The following is a 17,802-nucleotide window of genomic DNA, read 5'->3' on the forward strand; positions in this document are numbered from 1 at the left end:
ATATAACAAGTCCAGTCTGAATGTTTTAAAGACATTTAGCTTCCTGTGTTCTATAGGTGTTAGTGCATGTTAATGGTCTGCAGAGGCTAAAATTCACATGTTTTCCCTCCAGACGCCTCCAGTGGACTCATAGGTTTACTTCCGGAACATAGTGACATCACTTTGTAACACTCACCCTTCTATTGGCTAGCGCTCCGACACATTGTACGTGATAGGCTAAGGGGCAAGATATCCCTAAGCGGTTGACCAATCACTGGCCATAGTGTTCTGAACAGAGAATCTGAACTGGAGATTGAATAAAGTCAGCCCGAAGCATCCTTTGTGCTCCGGTCAGCCCGAAGCATCCTCTGTGCTCCGGTCAGCCCGAAGCATCCTCTGTGCTCCGGTCAGCCCGAAGCATCCTCTGTGCTCCGGTCAGCCCGAAGCATCCTCTGTGCTCCGGTCAGCCCGAAGCATCCTCTGTGCTCCGGTCAGCCTGAAGCATCCTCTGTGCTCCAGTCCGTCCTCTCAGTGAACACGGAGCTACAGATCAGATGCACGCTGAAGGCTCTCTGAGCAGCTCTCACTGATCCTGCTGTGATGTTACATGTTTGTTGTTTGTTTGTGTGTTGATGTTCCACATGGAGCTGCTGTGATGTAAGGAGCATTTCAGACCTGATCCGACCATTAAAGTATTGTCGTATCGTTATCGTATGGTGACAGGTTTAATATGTGTGTAGTGTTGGGGGGGTGCTTACACTTTTCGGGTGGGGGGGCGGAGCCTCCTCAGAGCTCTGGGCTGATGCTGCCCGTCCTGCTCCGTCTGATAGAAAAACATCTGGAGAGCCTCGTCCAATAGCAGCCATGTTGGGAGGCCCAGCAGCCTCTGGGGGGGGGGGGGGATTCATTCAAAGGTGAGTTAACTTCAGACGTTTGGAAAAAACAGATGAAGAGAGGAAGATGAAAAGGTCACCTTCATGTACGTGTTGAGTTCAGGGATCCTGCTCTCTGCTATCTCCCTCTTGTTGCCCAGGAAGACTTTACCTGGAGAGAAACACAATAGGAGGAGGAGGAGGAGGAGGAGGAGGAGGAGGAGGAGGAGGAGGAGGAGGAGGTATTAATCCCGTTCCATTATCTCTCCTTCTCTCCTTGTCTCCTTCCTCTCTCCGTCCGCCCCGTCCTGATGAGATCTGGCTCTGAAATGAATCCCGTCACATTCCATATTATCTCAGCTCCTCTGTGACTCTGAATCAGAGCTTGGAGAAAAGTAGAACTTTCCCAAAATAGAAAAGCAACGTTCAAAGATTTATGAAGTTTCAAATGGATTTTAGTTCAAAGTGTCTTTGTTTTCATGCATTGAAACGATCCTCTCTCGTGGAGACGGCATGATTGTTTTCTGCCTGTTTTTATGAAAATATTAGATATTCTTTAATGGATTTCTGAAGCCCTGAGTCTGCAGCTCGTCCCCTTAACGTCTCCATTTCTAGGATTCACTTTTGTCACGCCCTGGCTCAAGGACGGACGAAAGAAGGAGACCACACATGGTTCATCCAATTGAAGTGCATTTATTTAAAGAAGCTCAATTAACTATGAAGTCAGTTTGTGTGTGTGTGTGTGTGTGTGTGTGTGTGTGTGTGTGTGTGTGTGTGTGTGTGTGTGTGTGTGTGTGTGTGTGTGTGTGTGTGTGTGTGTGTGTGTGTGTGTGTGTGTGTGTGTGTGTGTGTGTGTGTGTGTGTGTGTGTGTGACCATGCATCAGCGTATAAAGGTCCAGTAGAGCCAAGCAATCCAAGAGGAGAGAGACTGACTGCTCAGGCACCTACCTGTAGCTGAGCAGCCCAAATCAGGAGTCAGCGACCTCTCCTGATTGGGGCTAACCAGAGTCTGAGTCTAAGGCCGTCACACTTTACATTCTACCTTCACTTTAAAATGCATTTCTACGACAGCTGAGAGAAACAGGGGCGAGTATGGCATCCGTTCATGAAAATAAAGGAGGTAAAGATGATATCGTGAATCATATCGTAATAACAATATCAGTCAAAATAATCTTGATTGGATATTCTTCAAGTAGGTCACAGTTCCTATACGAGCGGCTCTCAACAAGGATTACCTCCAGGAACAGGGACGTGATTTGAGGAAAGGGAGATTACTTTTTTAGGTATTATTGTTTGTTTAGCACTTAGCAGAGAGCCATATAATGATACTGCAGAGACGTGTGTTTCTGTCTTTAGAGCTCCACAGGTGAGAGACAACGTGTGTTTCTGTCTTTAGAGCTCCACAGGTGAGACACGACCTGTGTTCCTGTCTTTAGAGCTCCACAGGTGAGACACAACGTGTGTTTCTGTCTTTAGAGCTCCACAGGTGAGACACGACCTGTGTTCCTGTCTTTAGAGCTCCACAGGTGAGACACAACGTGTGTTCCTGTCTTTAGAGCTCCACAGGTGAGAGACAACGTGTGTTTCTGTCTTTAGAGCTCCACAGGTGAGACACAACGTGTGTTTCTGTCTTTAGAGCTCCACAGGTGAGACACAACGTGTGTTCCTGTCTTTAGAGCTCCACAGGTGAGACACAACGTGTGTTGCTGTCTTTAGAGCTCCACAGGTGAGAGACAACGTGTGTTTCTGTCTTTAGAGCTCCACAGGTGAGACACGACCTGTGTTCCTGTCTTTAGAGCTCCACAGGTGAGACACAACGTGTGTTCCTGTCTTTAGAGCTCCACAGGTGAGACACAACGTGTGTTTCTGTCTTTAGAGCTCCACAGGTGAGACACAACGTGTGTTCCTGTCTTTAGAGCTCCACAGATGAGACACAATGTGTGTTTCTGTCTTTAGAGCTCCACAGGTGAGACACAACGTGTGTTTCTGTCTTTAGAGCTCCACAGATGAGACACGACGTGTGTTTCTGTCTTTAGAGCTCCACAGATGAGACACAATGTGTGTTTCTGTCTTTAGAGCTCCACAGGTGAGACACAACGTGTGTTCCTGTCTTTAGAGCTCCACAGGTGAGAGACAACGTGTGTTTCTGTCTTTAGATCTCCACAGGTGAGACACAACGTGTGTTCCTGTCTTTAGAGCTCCACAGATGAGACACAATGTGTGTTTCTGTCTTTAGAGCTCCACAGGTGAGACACAACGTGTGTTCCTGTCTTTAGAGCTCCACAGGTGAGACACAACGTGTGTTCCTGTCTTTAGAGCTCCACAGATGAGACACGACGTGTGTTCCTGTCTTTAGAGCTCCACAGGTGAGAGACAACGTGTGTTCCTGTCTTTAGAGCTCCACAGGTGAGACACGACGTGTGTTCCTGTCTTTAGAGCTCCACAGATGAGACACGACGTGTGTTCCTGTCTTTAGAGCTCCACAGGTGAGAGACAACGTGTGTTCCTGTCTTTAGAGCTCCACAGGTGAGACACGACGTGTGTTCCTGTCTTTAGAGCTCCACAGGTGAGACACGACGTGTGTTTCTGTCTTTAGAGCTCCACAGGTGAGACACGACGTGTGTTTCTGTCTTTAGAGCTCCACAGGTGAGAAACGACGTGTGTTCCTGTCTTTAGAGCTCCACAGGTGAGACACGACGTGTGTTTCTGTCTTTAGAGCTCCACAGGTGAGACACAACGTGTGTTCCTGTCTTTAGAGCTCCACAGATGAGACACAACGTGTGTTCCTGTCTTTAGAGCTCCACAGGTGAGACACGACGTGTGTTTCTGTCTTTAGAGCTCCACAGGTGAGACACGACGTGTGTTTCTGTCTTTAGAGCTCCACAGGTGAGACACAACGTGTGGTCCTGTCTTTAGAGCTCCACAGGTGAGACACAACGTGTGTTCCTGTCTTTAGAGCTCCACAGGTGAGACACAACGTGTGTTCCTGTCTTTAGAGCTCCACAGGTGAGACACAACGTGTGTTCCTGTCTTTAGAGCTCCACAGGTGAGACACAACGTGTGTTCCTGTCTTTAGAGCTCCACAGGTGAGACACAACGTGTGTTCCTGTCTTTAGAGCTCCACAGGTGAGACACGACGTGTGTTTCTGTCTTTAGAGCTCCACGGGTGAGAGACACGACGTGTGTTCCTGTCTTTAGAGCTCCACAGGTGAGACACAACGTGTGTTCCTGTCTTTAGAGCTCCACAGGTGAGACACGACGTGTGTTGCTGTCTTTAGAGCTCCACAGGTGAGACACAACGTGTGTTTCTGTCTTTAGAGCTCCACAGGTGAGAGACAACGTGTTTTTCTGTCTTTAGAGCTCCACAGGTGAGACACAACGTGTGTTCCTGTCTTTAGAGCTCCACAGGTGAGACACGACGTGTGTTCCTGTCTTTAGAGCTCCACAGGTGAGACACAACGTGTGTTCCTGTCTTTAGAGCTCCACAGGTGAGACACAACGTGTGTTCCTGTCTTTAGAGCTCCACAGGTGAGACACGACGTGTGTTGCTGTCTTTAGAGCTCCACAGGTGAGACACAACGTGTGTTTCTGTCTTTAGAGCTCCACAGGTGAGAGACAACGTGTTTTTCTGTCTTTAGAGCTCCACAGGCGAGACACAACGTGTGTTCCTGTCTTTAGAGCTCCACAGGTGAGACACAACCTGTGTTTCTGTCTTTAGAGTTCCACAGGTGAGAGACACGACGTGTGTTCCTGTCTTTAGAGCTCCACAGGTGAGACACAACGTGTGTTCCTGTCTTTAGAGCTCCACAGGTGAGACACAACATGTGTTCCTGTCTTTAGAGCTCCACAGGTGAGAGACACGACGTGTGTTTCTGTCTTTAGAGCTCCACATGTGAGAGACACGACGTATGTTTCTGTCTTTAGAGCTCCACACATGAGAAGACACAACGTGTGTTTCTCTCTTTAGAGCTCCACAGGCGAGACACAACGTGTGTTCCTGTCTTTAGAGCTCCACAAGTGAGACACAACGTGTGTTTCTGTCTTTAGAGCTCCACAGGCGAGACACAACGTGTGTTTCTGTCTTTAGAGCTCCACAAGTGAGACACAACGTGTGTTTCTGTCTTTAGAGCTCCACAGGTGAGACACAACGTGTGTTCCTGTCTTTAGAGCTCCACAGATGAGACACAATGTGTGTTTCTGTCTTTAGGGTGAAATGTCTACTCTGTTCACAAACTGAAGCTGTTTGAGTTCCAGCTGATTCAATCTGGATGCAACATACACAGCGAGCACAGGAACATTATTATTCTTTATAGTAAGAATATAGTAACCTTTAAGTCACACACACACAGTAAACACACACACACACACACACACACACACACACACACAATGTTCTGCAGCCTCTGATAATCGATAGTGATGGCGGCTCGCAGACAGAGGGCATTATGGGAAAACAACGAGGTGCAGAGTGCAGACTGAAAGGATCGAGGGAGCAGACGAGGACACACACACACAGATTAGTCAACACTAACAGATGTCCTCACTCTGAGCTGCAGCAGCATTTAAATCTCTTCCCGAAGCACAACGCGTTGTAGTTTGTATTAACTGCGTTATCTATTAGGGATGAAGGAGAAAACTCCAGCTCCTCCGTCAGGGCTTTGGATCGCAGCAGCCCAGGCACCCAGTCTGAAACCTGCTAATGCTAACCAAAGCATGCTAACACTTTTAAACTGAGCACAATGTAGAGCAAGTTCACCATCTTAGGCCCCGGCCACACGAGGACGATAATACCGGTACTATCTGTTACAGTTCACTATCAGATAGAGCAGTGGTTCTCAAACTTTTTTCAATCATGTACCCCCTTTGAAAACAAAATGTCAGCCAAGCACACCCTGATCAGCGCAAACACCATTTGTTAGGGAATAAATGCCTATATAAAGAGGTACAGCACAGCGCTGCACCATCAGTGTCTGATTTATTAAAACAACAACAGTAACTGAGAAACACTTAAATGCTACATTTCAAATATTTACAATCCATCACTAAATTCATGGCAAACCAATTTTAACATCATGCGATAACACTAAGACGACATTAGTTGCATTGAACTGATCTTTTTAATAAGATGTACTTACAATGTAGTGAAACATGGGCTTGAGCTTCACTGAGGATCTTTGTCATTCTGACAGGGAGGCCACTGCAGTTATTACACAAACCCACACTGCTCAAACTTTGTTACTTTTCCTAAAATTGGTTTATTTATTTATTTATTTTGGGGCGTGGGGAATGAAGAGAAACAAATATATGAGCATTTTATGAGCATGGAATTTTGACCCTTCATATAAACATATGCATACTGCTGCGCTATACTTTGCGACCAAGCAACGCTTATTGTTTAGGTCCTTTCATAAGCAGGCAGTCAAATCATTAACTAGAACTAGCTAGATCTGATAGATTTGGACATAGTCGCGAGTGAAGTCTAACCGGACGCGAGAGAGAGATCAGATCATAACGGAGAGCACGCAGCTCTGCATGATCACAGCTCCGCCGCTGTGACGGATCAGTGAGCAGAGCAAAATACACTTAGACCTAACACATTTAGCTATTTCATCTACTCTGGAACTAGCTAAACTAGTTATACATATATTTATTCTTTACTGTCGGGTCACTTATAGGTTCAGCGAGCTGCACGAGCCTGACGGGCTGTCAGGAGAGGGAGAGGAAAAGAGAGCACCCCGTTTACTTTTCCCATTTTATTATCCAGAATTTCTGTAAACCTTTGAAGAAAGTAGTTAATCTACTATTAGTAGTTTGTTTAAATGCATTACTTATGTTTTTTTTTTTTCATTAACATAAAATAAATCTCACGTACCCCCTGCAGTACTCCAACGTACCCCTAGGGGTCCGCGTACCCCCATTTGAGAACCACTGAGATAGACGGTTCGGCCACACAAGGCCGAAAACGCAGAAAACGATAACGGGTCCCTAGGTGGGTAGATCTGCAAACGAAACGCTCTGGGGGGCAAACGGCTCCGTGTTAGGACGCTGTGTCCTGGATCGCGAGCGCTGGATCTTGAGTCGTGGCTGTGGTCCTGGATCATAGGTCCTGGATGGATATCCTCGTGGATTCATCTTCCTATTATACACACATGCATTTCCAAACATTTGGACTACCTATGTTGCAAATGTATTATCTTTTCAATTTACACACGGCATCTATTGCACGTCTGTCCGTCCTGGGAGAGGGATCCCTCCTCTGCTGCTCTCCCTGAGGTTTCTCCCATGTTCCCTTTAAACTGGGTTTTCTCTGGAAGTTTTTCCTTGTACGATGTGAGGGTCTAAGGACAGAGGGTCTAAGGACAGAGGGTCTTAGGACAGAGGGTCTAAGGACAGAGGGTCTAAGGACAGAGGGTGTCGTATTGTCATACTGATATTCTGTACACACTGTGAAGACCACTGAGACAAATGTAACATTTGTGATATTGGGCTATATAAATAAACATTGATTGATTGATTGATTGATTGATTGATTGATTGATTGATTGATTGATTATAGGATCATGTCTTGATACGATGAAGCAATAGCCCCGCCTCTCCTGCTCAGAGATCAGCTGCTGGGCTCTCAGGAGAGGGGGAGGAAAAGAGAGGCTCCGTTTATTATTATTATATAGAGTCATTATCAATTTGTTTTAAAGCTCAATAAATAACAAAGAAGACCTCTGACCGGCACTTTTCTAATTTTGTCCAGAAGATTTAAACTTTAACGGACTTGTTGACCAGCAAAACAAAATCTAACTGAAACTCTGCTGCGCGGTCCCCTCGTCCCTTGGAAGAGGCGGAGAGGTGGGTGTTTTTCATCTGCTGGTGGACTACCGGAGAGAATTACAGCAGGAGCACACGCTCGCCTCGGGAGGGAGAAAAAGAGCCAGAGCGGAGAATAAACAGAAGGGCAACCATGGCAACCATGCGCGGGAAGTCTTCTTCGCTGCTTTTGTGGCAGGAATACAGCGCCACTTACAGGCCTGGCATACGTACTACAGCGTCACCAGCGCGGTCTTGTGTGAACGGACATGTTTCTGGACGGAAGACTTTTTCGATAACGATTGCGGTCCGTTTGCGTTATCGACCTCGTGTGGCTCCAGCCTTAGTATCCTGAGTAGTATGGTATCTCCGGATCCTGGATCAAGACCATCATGTCGATCACAGCACAACAGATTCACATTGAGTCTGTTCTCTTAACTCATAAAGTGAAATGGTACAAATCATGAGCATCTGAGGACTCTGATTTAGAGAATGTTTTCACACTAAAACTGCAAAAATGTAAGTAAAAAATGTATAACATTTTCAAAACACATTATCGTGAATCAAAATAAAGACTTATAGGGGATTAGTTTGTATTCTTATTAGCGCTTTTTCATTATAACTAGCATTATCTAGCTAATGACTGCAGACAGGTGGACACAGAGTTTCTCAGAGGTTTTTTTTGAGTCGCCTGCTGAAGCATTAGCAGTGAATGGCATCATTGTTACAGAGGAAGCATATTATTCATATTTCAGAGGGTGATATTCCTCCTGCTGACAGACATGAATGTGAGCGCTGTGAATCCCGAGCTCACCGGGCAGTGAAGGCATCGTGCAGGTGTTGGGTCCGGGTCTCTCGGGGTCTTCAGGGGAATATCTGGACTCCAGGATCTGGTGCAGGTTGAAATAATCTCTGTACCTCCGATAGATCAGATACTTCCCCCCGCCTTTAGTCCTCACTTCGATCACAAACAGCTGCAGGAGGAACGTTTCAGGGGTTTAAATAGAGTGTGAGGGGGTTTCAATAAAGTGTGAGGGGGTTTAAATAAAGTGTGAGGGGGTTTCAATAAAGTGTGAGGGGGTTTAAATAAAGTGTGAGGGGGTTTCAATAAAGTGTGAGGGGGTTTCAATAAAGTGTGAGGGGGTTTCAATAAAGGTTGAGGGGTTAAATACAGTTTGAGGGGTTTTGAGGGGTTTTAAATGAAGTTTGAGGGGGTTAAATAGAGTTTGAGGGGTTAAATAGAGTTTGAGGGGATTAATACAGTTTGAGGGGGTTTTATACGGTTTGAGGGGGTTTGATACAGTTTGAGGGGGTTTTATACGGTTTGAGGGGGGTTTAAAACGTTACGTACAAAGTAGTCGATGAAGCCTTTCTTCTCCTCGATATCGGCGATGGTGGCGCTGATGGGGATGTTGTGAGGAAGCTGGTCGAAGTCACTGAGAGGAGGAAATCATTTAGATAATGTAGTCATGTTTTATAACAGGATGACTGTGTACTTCTACTCACTACAGTTCAGAGGTACATGGTGTACTATACTCACTACAGTTCAGAGGTACATGGTGTACTATACTCACTACAGTTCAGAGGTACATGGTGTACTATACTCACTACAGTTCAGAGGTACATGGTGTACTATACTCACTACAGTTCAGAGGTACATGGTGTACTCCTACTCACTACAGTTCAGAGGTACATGGTGTACTTCTACTCACTACAGTTCAGAGGTACATGGTGTACTTCTACTCACTACAGTTCAGAGGTACATGGTGTACTTCTACTCCTCTACAGTTCAGAGGTACATGGTGTACTTCTACTGCTCTACAGTTCAGAGGTACATGGTGTACTATACTCACTACAGTTCAGAGGTACATGGTGTACTTCTACTCACTACGGTTCAGAGGTACATGGTGTACTATACTCACTACAGTTCAGAGGTACATGGTGTACTTCTACTCACTACAGTTCAGAGGTACATGGTGTACTTCTACTCACTACGGTTCAGAGGTACATGGTGTACTTCTACTCCACTACATGTATTTAATCCCTTTAGTTACTTCACAGATCTGGATGAATGATGTGAAATATAACCAAGTGTTGAATCAGACTTTAGTTCCACCTGGAGTAAATCCACCAGCTACCCTGCAGTCTACAAAGTACTTCAGACTAGCTGCACCTCCACCAGCTACCCTGCAGTCTACAAAGTACTTCAGACTAGCTGCACCTCCACCAGCTACCCTGCAGTCTACAAAGTACTTCAGACTAGCTGCACCTTCACCAGCTACCCTGCAGTCTACAAAGTACTTCAGACTAGCTGCACCTCCACCAGCTACCCTGCAGTCTACAAAGTACTTCAGACTAGCTGCACCTCCACCAGCTACCCTGCAGTCTACAAAGTACTTCAGACTAGCTGCACCTCCACCAGCTCCCCTGCAGTCTACAAAGTACTTCAGACTAGCTGCACCTCCACCAGCTACCCTGCAGTCTACAAAGTACTTCAGACTAGCTGCACCTCCACCAGCTACCCTGCAGTCTACAAAGTACTTCAGACTAGCTGCACCTTCACCAGCTACCCTGCAGTCTACAAAGTACTTCAGACTAGCTGCACCTTCACCAGCTACCCTGCAGTCTACAAAGTACTTCAGACTAGCTGCACCTTCACCAGCTACCCTGCAGTCTACAAAGTACTTCAGACTAGCTGCACCTTCACCAGCTACCCTGCAGTCTACAAAGTACTTCAGACTAGCTGCACCTTCACCAGCTACCCTGCAGTCTACAAAGTACTTCAGACTAGCTGCACCTTCACCAGCTACCCTGCAGTCTACAAAGTACTTCAGACTAGCTGCACCTTCACCAGCTACCCTGCAGTCTACAAAGTACTTCAGACTAGCTGCACCTTCACCAGCTCTGAGAACACTTTCATGATCAATCATTATAAAACATATCATATATATTATTCTGAAATGGACCAATCTGCACAACGACTACTTTCACTGTCTTTCACTATATTCTGATGAGAATACTTTCTACTTTCACTTGAGGAACATTTTTGAATGCAGGACTTTTACTGTAACAGAGTACTCCTACACTCTGGTACTTCTACTTTTACTCAAGTACAAGATCTGAGTACTTCTACTTTTACTCAAGTACAATATCTGAGTACTTCTACTTTTACTCAAGTACAAGATCTGAGTACTTCTACTTTGACTCAAGTACAATATCTGAGTACTTCTACTTTTACTCAAGTACAATATCTGAGTACTTCTACTTTGACTCAAGTACAAGACCTGAGTACTTCTACTTTTACTCAAGAACAAGACCCGAGTACTTCTACTTTTACTCAATAACAAGATATGAATACTTCTACTTTTACTCAAGTAGGCTACAAGATCTGAGTACTTCTAATGTTACTGTACAAGATCGAAGTACTTCTCCTCCCTCTGACAACTTGACACCATAATAATAATAACATACCGGTGCATGGATGGTTTAACTTTCAGTTGTAGTTCTCATACAGCCGAACAACACACTTTAAGAGAGATGATAAAAGATCCTCACCTCTCGTCCCGGAGCTGCCGCGGCATAGGCATGATTGCTATCCCGGGATTAGAGTGAGAAACACGGGAAGAACTGAGACTTCTGTCCGGAGAGAAGCTTCTTCTGTCGGATAAACTCTGAGTCACACACCGCTCTGATGCTGCAGAGAGAAGTGAAACAGGCAGGAAGCGAGGGGTCCCTGCCACACCACATGATGGTGCGTTCAGACGCGGGGAAATAGTCGTGTAAATAAATGTAAATGTACATTGTATGTATACATACATTTAGAATGTACATTTTGTTAAAAGAAAGAAAGACAAATGTTAATAATTGAGTTTTTGGGAGGAGGGGTGGGATTAAATATCATCATATTTTTGGTTATCATGTTGATACTGCTTCAGTCTGTACGGTATCATAATTCACCCGTTTCATTTAATTATTATTTGTTTATTTTTTTATTATTGTTTTACACGTTAAAAATAAATCAAATCAAATCTTAAATGTGGTGCAGGTAAACAAGAGAATAGGATGGTGCGTTCAAGGTCAGGTAGCAGGCAAACAAGACGAGAGGATGTGCGTTAATGTACAGGGTGTGTGGTGTTACTGTACATACAGTGAAGTATGCATGTAATTAAACAGGTCTATCTGCATTGTGCAGCAGCGTTAAGTCATGCATCCACATTCTGACATTGCATTTAACTTAATCACTGAAAATACAACATATTGTAAGGCCTCAAAAGGATTTAAATAAAATAATGGTTTTAGATTTAAAAACATTTTTTTAATTAAATACATTATTATGATTTACTCATTCCTTAAATATAAATGTAAACTTTATTTATGTATAGGGTAACTTACAGTCAACGTCTTCCAGTGTGCAAACAAAAAATAAAAACTCTTTCATCACCTCAGCAACAGCAGCATTTGACAGCGCGCTATGCATGGGGCCGCCTTGAGGGGGTTTCCCGACATGTCGTTGCAGTAAATTAAGAGGTGGTTCATGTTGTCGTTGCCTGCCTTGCCTGTTCGCAAGCGGCGCCCCTCCCTGGAAGTGACCTTTCTGATTCATTGTATTACATCTCAGATATCCATAACTTCCACATGTAATCTGTTTAATGAGAGTAAATACAGAACAAACCTCCCTCTCCGTATCACACACAAACACACACTCTCCAGATGGTTTCACAGTTTGTGGAAGTGCTGTTTCCCCTTTTTGTGAAATATCATGAATAACAGCGGAAGTATTTATAGCTCTAAAGCAGAACTGACCTTCTGTCCCAGATGTGATCATCCTCACAAATAAGGTGTCACGGCTGGACGGCGAGGTATAGGCTACATAGGACCCAAATGCAGCAAATATGTTGAAAGCAGGAATCCTTTATTTCCAGAAGTAGGCCAGACAAACAAAGTCAAAACTGGGCAAGACAAAACATAAAGTCGCTCAGAACATAAACCATCCAACAACGTCAAGAAACTCACAAAGACAGACAGAAAAACCAGAACTTAAATGCACACAAGACTAATCACTACATTACATTTCATTGCATTGAGCTGACGCTTTTATCCAAAGCGACTTACAATAATCACACACACAAGACACAGGTGAGGAGGGAGGAGGAAACACAGGGACACCAGGTGAACACAATCAGGTAATCAGGCAGGAGGGAACACAGAGACAGGAAGCAACAGGCAAGACGGGGGGGTGAACACTTTTCAAAATGTAACAGGAAACCAGAGGCCTGTACTATGAAGCAGGATTTTCGCATAGCCAGCTAACTTCAGGGAAAACACTGGGTTTCCGGTCCTACGACGCTGGTTCTCTTTTTAGCGGCTAGATCTCCATGGTAACTTATGCTGTGCGGCTAGCCTGCCCCGGAGCAGGTTAGGTTGCAGGCTAAGAGCTCAACTCAGTGAAAGCACCGCCTGCTGACCAATCAGAGCTCAGTGTGCGGAGTTTAAAGCGATCAAGTCATATTACAGGAGAAAGGAAATACAGAAAAGCTGCCGTCGCAGGAAAGACGGCCGGCAAAAATCACCGACTGTGTGAACGTGAACATGAATAGAATATCACCTCCATCTCCAGAGCAATCTGACTATTATAACATTAGCGTTAAGAAAGCTTACTGAAATATCGGCCACAACATAAGTAACCGGATCAGAGTACATTAAGTACAGTCCGCGGCATATCACTTCATAATGTATCATATCTCTCCTTGAGTCAGCTGAGCCGTATCTGGCCGTGCAACACTCACAGCGTCACATACTGTATGCAGAAGGATTATTTTAAGCAACACATTAAGTTGACGAAACACTCGAGTCAAATGTAATGAAAGTCAGATCGTGTTTTAGAGACGGGGCAGTGATATCATGAACCTGTTGATGGACGCATTCAAACACTTGTTCTGCTCCAGCTGTATTCACCTTGCAGCTGCAGCTCTGAGCTTTGATCCTGATCAACTGTTTAAGTCATGGATATTTAATTTAACTTCTTCATATGTCTAATATTATAGTTGACTTTTCATTCAGGAAGTATGACGCTGCGCTGTCAGTGCGCTACTCCATGTTTGTGATTGGTCGAATGCTCCAGATACCACCCCTTTCATGTGAACGCGCACCTAACTAGATAGGACACGGCTGGCTTGAGCGATCGAGTTGATAACCCGCGTCGTAGTACAGTTTAGCGAGAGCGCGTATGTTTTGGATTAGGCCAACCGGCTAACTCAAACATATCAGGTTAGGTTGAACCAGCTTCGTTGTACTGGCCTCAAAGACAGATCTACACAAGAAAAAACAGAACTCACCCAACCTGATCTCACCAGAATGCGTGACTCCACCACGACTCCTTAACACCGCATTGCGTGGTGGAGTCACGAACTTTGTTACATTCACGTGTCGGCACCACGCAAACAACCCCAATGTAAAGTGAATGAGGCTCCTTTGTCGTGGTGTACACACGCATTTCTACCACATCCTGCAGTGAGCTTTTATTCTATAAAACGTTTTTAAAATCTACTTTGTAGCTTCTAGTAACTCACGGGAGGCTTCTTTTATTTTATTTGTATTCATAATCATTTTTATTTTTCGTCAGAATGTATTATGGTGCATTAGTTACGAATTTTTGGTCTCAAAAAACAGTGCATTGTGGGTAATACAACTGGGATTTGTATTACATTAGTTTTTAAGGAAGGCCAGAGCTTCAGCTGTGTCAAATAGATTGTTCCCTTTTAGTTAACGTTTTTTAAAAGAACATTATATTCCGATTTGATCATGTCCCCTTTATTGTATTACGGAGAGCAATGTGAGCGTCCATTCCCATTGGATAACGCAGGATTTTACCCCGGAAGTAAGTATTCTCTTTACTGTGGATTGATGTTACAGTGCTATCTGCGCTACTCATCAACTAACAAACACCAGATGATCCTTGTTGATTACACAACATTGGTTGGTTTAAATTGTGTACAATGCTTTTGTAATTTCCCCCTTCGATTCGGAGAAACAAATATTTGTTCAGTTTAGGATGGCCGAAGACACTACACTACCCAGAATCCTCAGCTATTGTTCCGCGTTGCCTCAAGCTCTGTGATTGGTTGACCTCCAACTGCATTCCATATGAAAAAAAACGTTTCGTAAAAGATAAATCATACTTTATTCAGCAGTGCTTGCTTTACTCTTTGAAAGTCATCACATGAATGCATTGTAATAAATGGGTTGGCTGCATTAAATATTACACATCTGTCGTAGTTCTTTATTTATCTACAGAGATCGGGCTCAGAATAGACCGGAAACTATTCTTTTGCCGTTCTGTTTTAATTTCACAATAAAGTTAATAGTAATCATTTGTTTTGATATTATTGTTTTTTATTAACTACTCATGTTAAGACCATCTTTTCTGTGTTGCTGTGGGTTTTTCCATCGCTTTTGTGTTACAAATATCAAAACAATAACTAAATATATCCGTCGTAAACTAAACCAGAAACAGCAGTATATCTTATTTTGTTAACACTGTAAATTTGACAGCTTTTTAACCCAAACCACCTACTGGTTAAAGCACGTTATTACACGTTTAGAGTAATATTGAAATCTTGAAAAGGGATGTCCAAAATAGCAATTATATAAAGTTTTTAATTAACTATTTGTAGAGAATAACGAGTAATGTATATACTTTATAGGGATCTGCAGATACATATTTAGTCTTCTCAAGCACCAACAATCATTACATTACATTACATTGCATTTAGCTGACGCTTTTATCCAAAGCGACTTACAATAAGTACATTCGACCAACAAAATACAACCTTGAAGAAAACAGAATCATAAAGTACATCAGGCTTCATAGAGCCAAAACATTTCAAGTGCTACTCAACTGGCTTTAGAGGAGCCAGTCCCCCAATCAAATATCTCTCGTGATTGTTGGCACTTGACAATCACCTTCCCTGAATTTTACTCAGGTGTAACTAAAGTCTGCTTTAAGGGTTGTTTATATTTCACATCATTAATCAGAATCTATAAAGTAACTAAAATAAATGTAGTGGAGTAAAAATACCAGGTTAACCTTAAAGAAAGCCCTCAGGATTATAAAAGACCCCCATCACCCCAGCCACAAACTGTTCTGTCTGCTGCCGTCTGGCACAACAGCCGCATTCTAGGAGAGGATGTGGCTGCTGTGGAGGACTACAGTACCTGGGAGTGCACTTATGGGCTGAACTGGAGGATCAACACTGACGCTGTGTACAAGAAGGGGATGAGCAGACTCTATGTTCTGAGGAAGCTGAGATCCTTCCACGTGTGCAGCAAGATGCTGGAGATCTTCTAGTCTGTTGTGGCCAGTGCACTCTTCTTTGCTGCGGTCTGCTGGGGGGGGGGGGGGGGGGGGGGGGGGGGAAGCTGATCATGATCAGGAAAGCTGGGTCTGTCATCGGCATCAAGCTGGACCCCTTTGAAGCTGTGGTGGAGAGGAGGACACTGAACAGGCTGTTGTCCATGATGGATAACCCACCCATCCTCTCCACCTGCAGCTGGACAGTCAACGGAGCTCCTTCTCCAACAGACTGCTGCAGCTCCGCTGTCACAAGGACCACTACAGGAACACATTCCTGCCCACTGCCATAACTCTGTACAATAAATCACCTCTGGCTGGAAGAGAACTCTCTGCTCCATAGCTTCTCTAATACAACCTCGCTGTACATTGTACACATATATAATCTGTTCAATATTTGATATTCCATATTCCATTGTCATATATTTTTGAATATGTATATTTGCATATATAATATCTACATGTATGTTTTCTATTTCAACACGTAGCCTATATTTTCTATTTTCTTTTCTTTTCTTTCTATTCTTGTTTATTTGTGGTTTTGTTTCATTTTAAAATGCCTTGTCTTTTATGCTGCTGCAACAAAAACAATGTCCCAAATTGGGATCAATAAAGTACCATCTTATCTTATCTTACATCCGGACTAAAACCACCAGACTCAGGGACAGTTTCATCCCACAGGCCATAAGACTATTAAACACCTGAACTTTGAAACAACATCCATAACATTCATCTGGCTGCTACTTGGAAATGATTTGTCTAATATATTCCAATCACTTGTATAGACTCTTATTGCACTATTTCACTTTTTACTATTTTACTATTTTTATTTTTGTATTGACTTGCACTAGTTTAACTGTTTTATTGGGTTGCAACTTTTAACGGCATGGAGAAACAAAAAGATGAACAGAGACACCGACCGTTTGGTCACTTTTCATGTCAACACGAACATGAATGATTTATTTGTTCCTGCACTGACAGACAGCAGAGGCCGCTAACAACACCATGACCATTGGGCCTAAACAGGCAAATATGAACAATGCCATCGTTTTAAATGAGACGATTACAATCAGAATATGAACAAAACATTTACAAGAACAACTCAATTGACCTGCTGTAGCCTGAACGCTGATTTCTGCATCGTCGTGCACCCTCGGACAAATCCATTCCTCATCTTAGCTTTTCTACAGGTGTCGCAGAACATTTTGCCACCTTCCCTCATCAGCCACTTAAACTCTTGCTCCCACTGAACCCGGTACTCCCGCTTGAACTCCTTGCCACTTGCTTGCCCCTCTGCCGCTGGCTGAACGCTGGCTTGTCCTTCATCCTCAACCGCATCAATCCCTCTTTTCACCTCGTTTATCCACACCATCACAATTACTGGGCTTATTAAAAAAGCTTCGGACGATCAGCTGCCGTGACATTTTGTGATTGCTAAAGCCGGTTAAACAACGAGGTCAAAAACAAGACGAGACAATAGCTACTTAATACACACACACTCGCCACGAACTGGACAGGGGTGGTGAATAACTAAATAACAGTTACAGACTACAGTAGATCGCCCTCAGTCGACCTGGCCACTAAGGATGTCATATAATGTGGGCCGCTGGTGGACATTCTGGCGCTGTTCCGAGTTTGTTCTAATCTGTCAAAATGACGGACTGCTTTCAGATGTGTCCATCATTGTTAGAAAAAATCCGTCATTGACGGAAAATATTCGGTTAACGCGACCTCTGGTTGTCAGTATGAGTTGTGAGAGGTCAGCGGTAATGTACGTGTCCAACTTGTATTAAAATTGT

At 43.9% G+C, this 17,802-nt stretch overlaps 1 protein-coding gene across 1 annotated transcript in view; it reads right to left on the bottom strand.

Annotated features, from left to right (window-relative positions):
- Positions 1-12,117, bottom strand: part of ncf4 (neutrophil cytosolic factor 4) — a 37,706-nt gene extending 25,589 nt beyond the window's left edge. The window contains exons 1-6 of the mRNA XM_034076954.1: positions 12,046-12,117; positions 11,209-11,386; positions 9,005-9,089; positions 8,468-8,627; positions 953-1,023; positions 738-865 (exon numbers count right to left, since the gene is read on the bottom strand). Coding sequence (XP_033932845.1) covers positions 738-865; positions 953-1,023; positions 8,468-8,627; positions 9,005-9,089; positions 11,209-11,386; positions 12,046-12,091 — 668 coding nt within the window. The 5' untranslated portion in view covers positions 12,092-12,117. The remainder of the gene's footprint in view (positions 1-737; positions 866-952; positions 1,024-8,467; positions 8,628-9,004; positions 9,090-11,208; positions 11,387-12,045) is intronic.
- Positions 12,118-17,802: the final 5,685 nt, after the last annotated feature.

This window comes from Pseudochaenichthys georgianus, unplaced genomic scaffold, assembly GCF_902827115.2.
Source record: "Pseudochaenichthys georgianus unplaced genomic scaffold, fPseGeo1.2 scaffold_1149_arrow_ctg1, whole genome shotgun sequence".
NCBI classification, from domain to species: Eukaryota; Metazoa; Chordata; class Actinopteri; order Perciformes; family Channichthyidae; genus Pseudochaenichthys; species Pseudochaenichthys georgianus.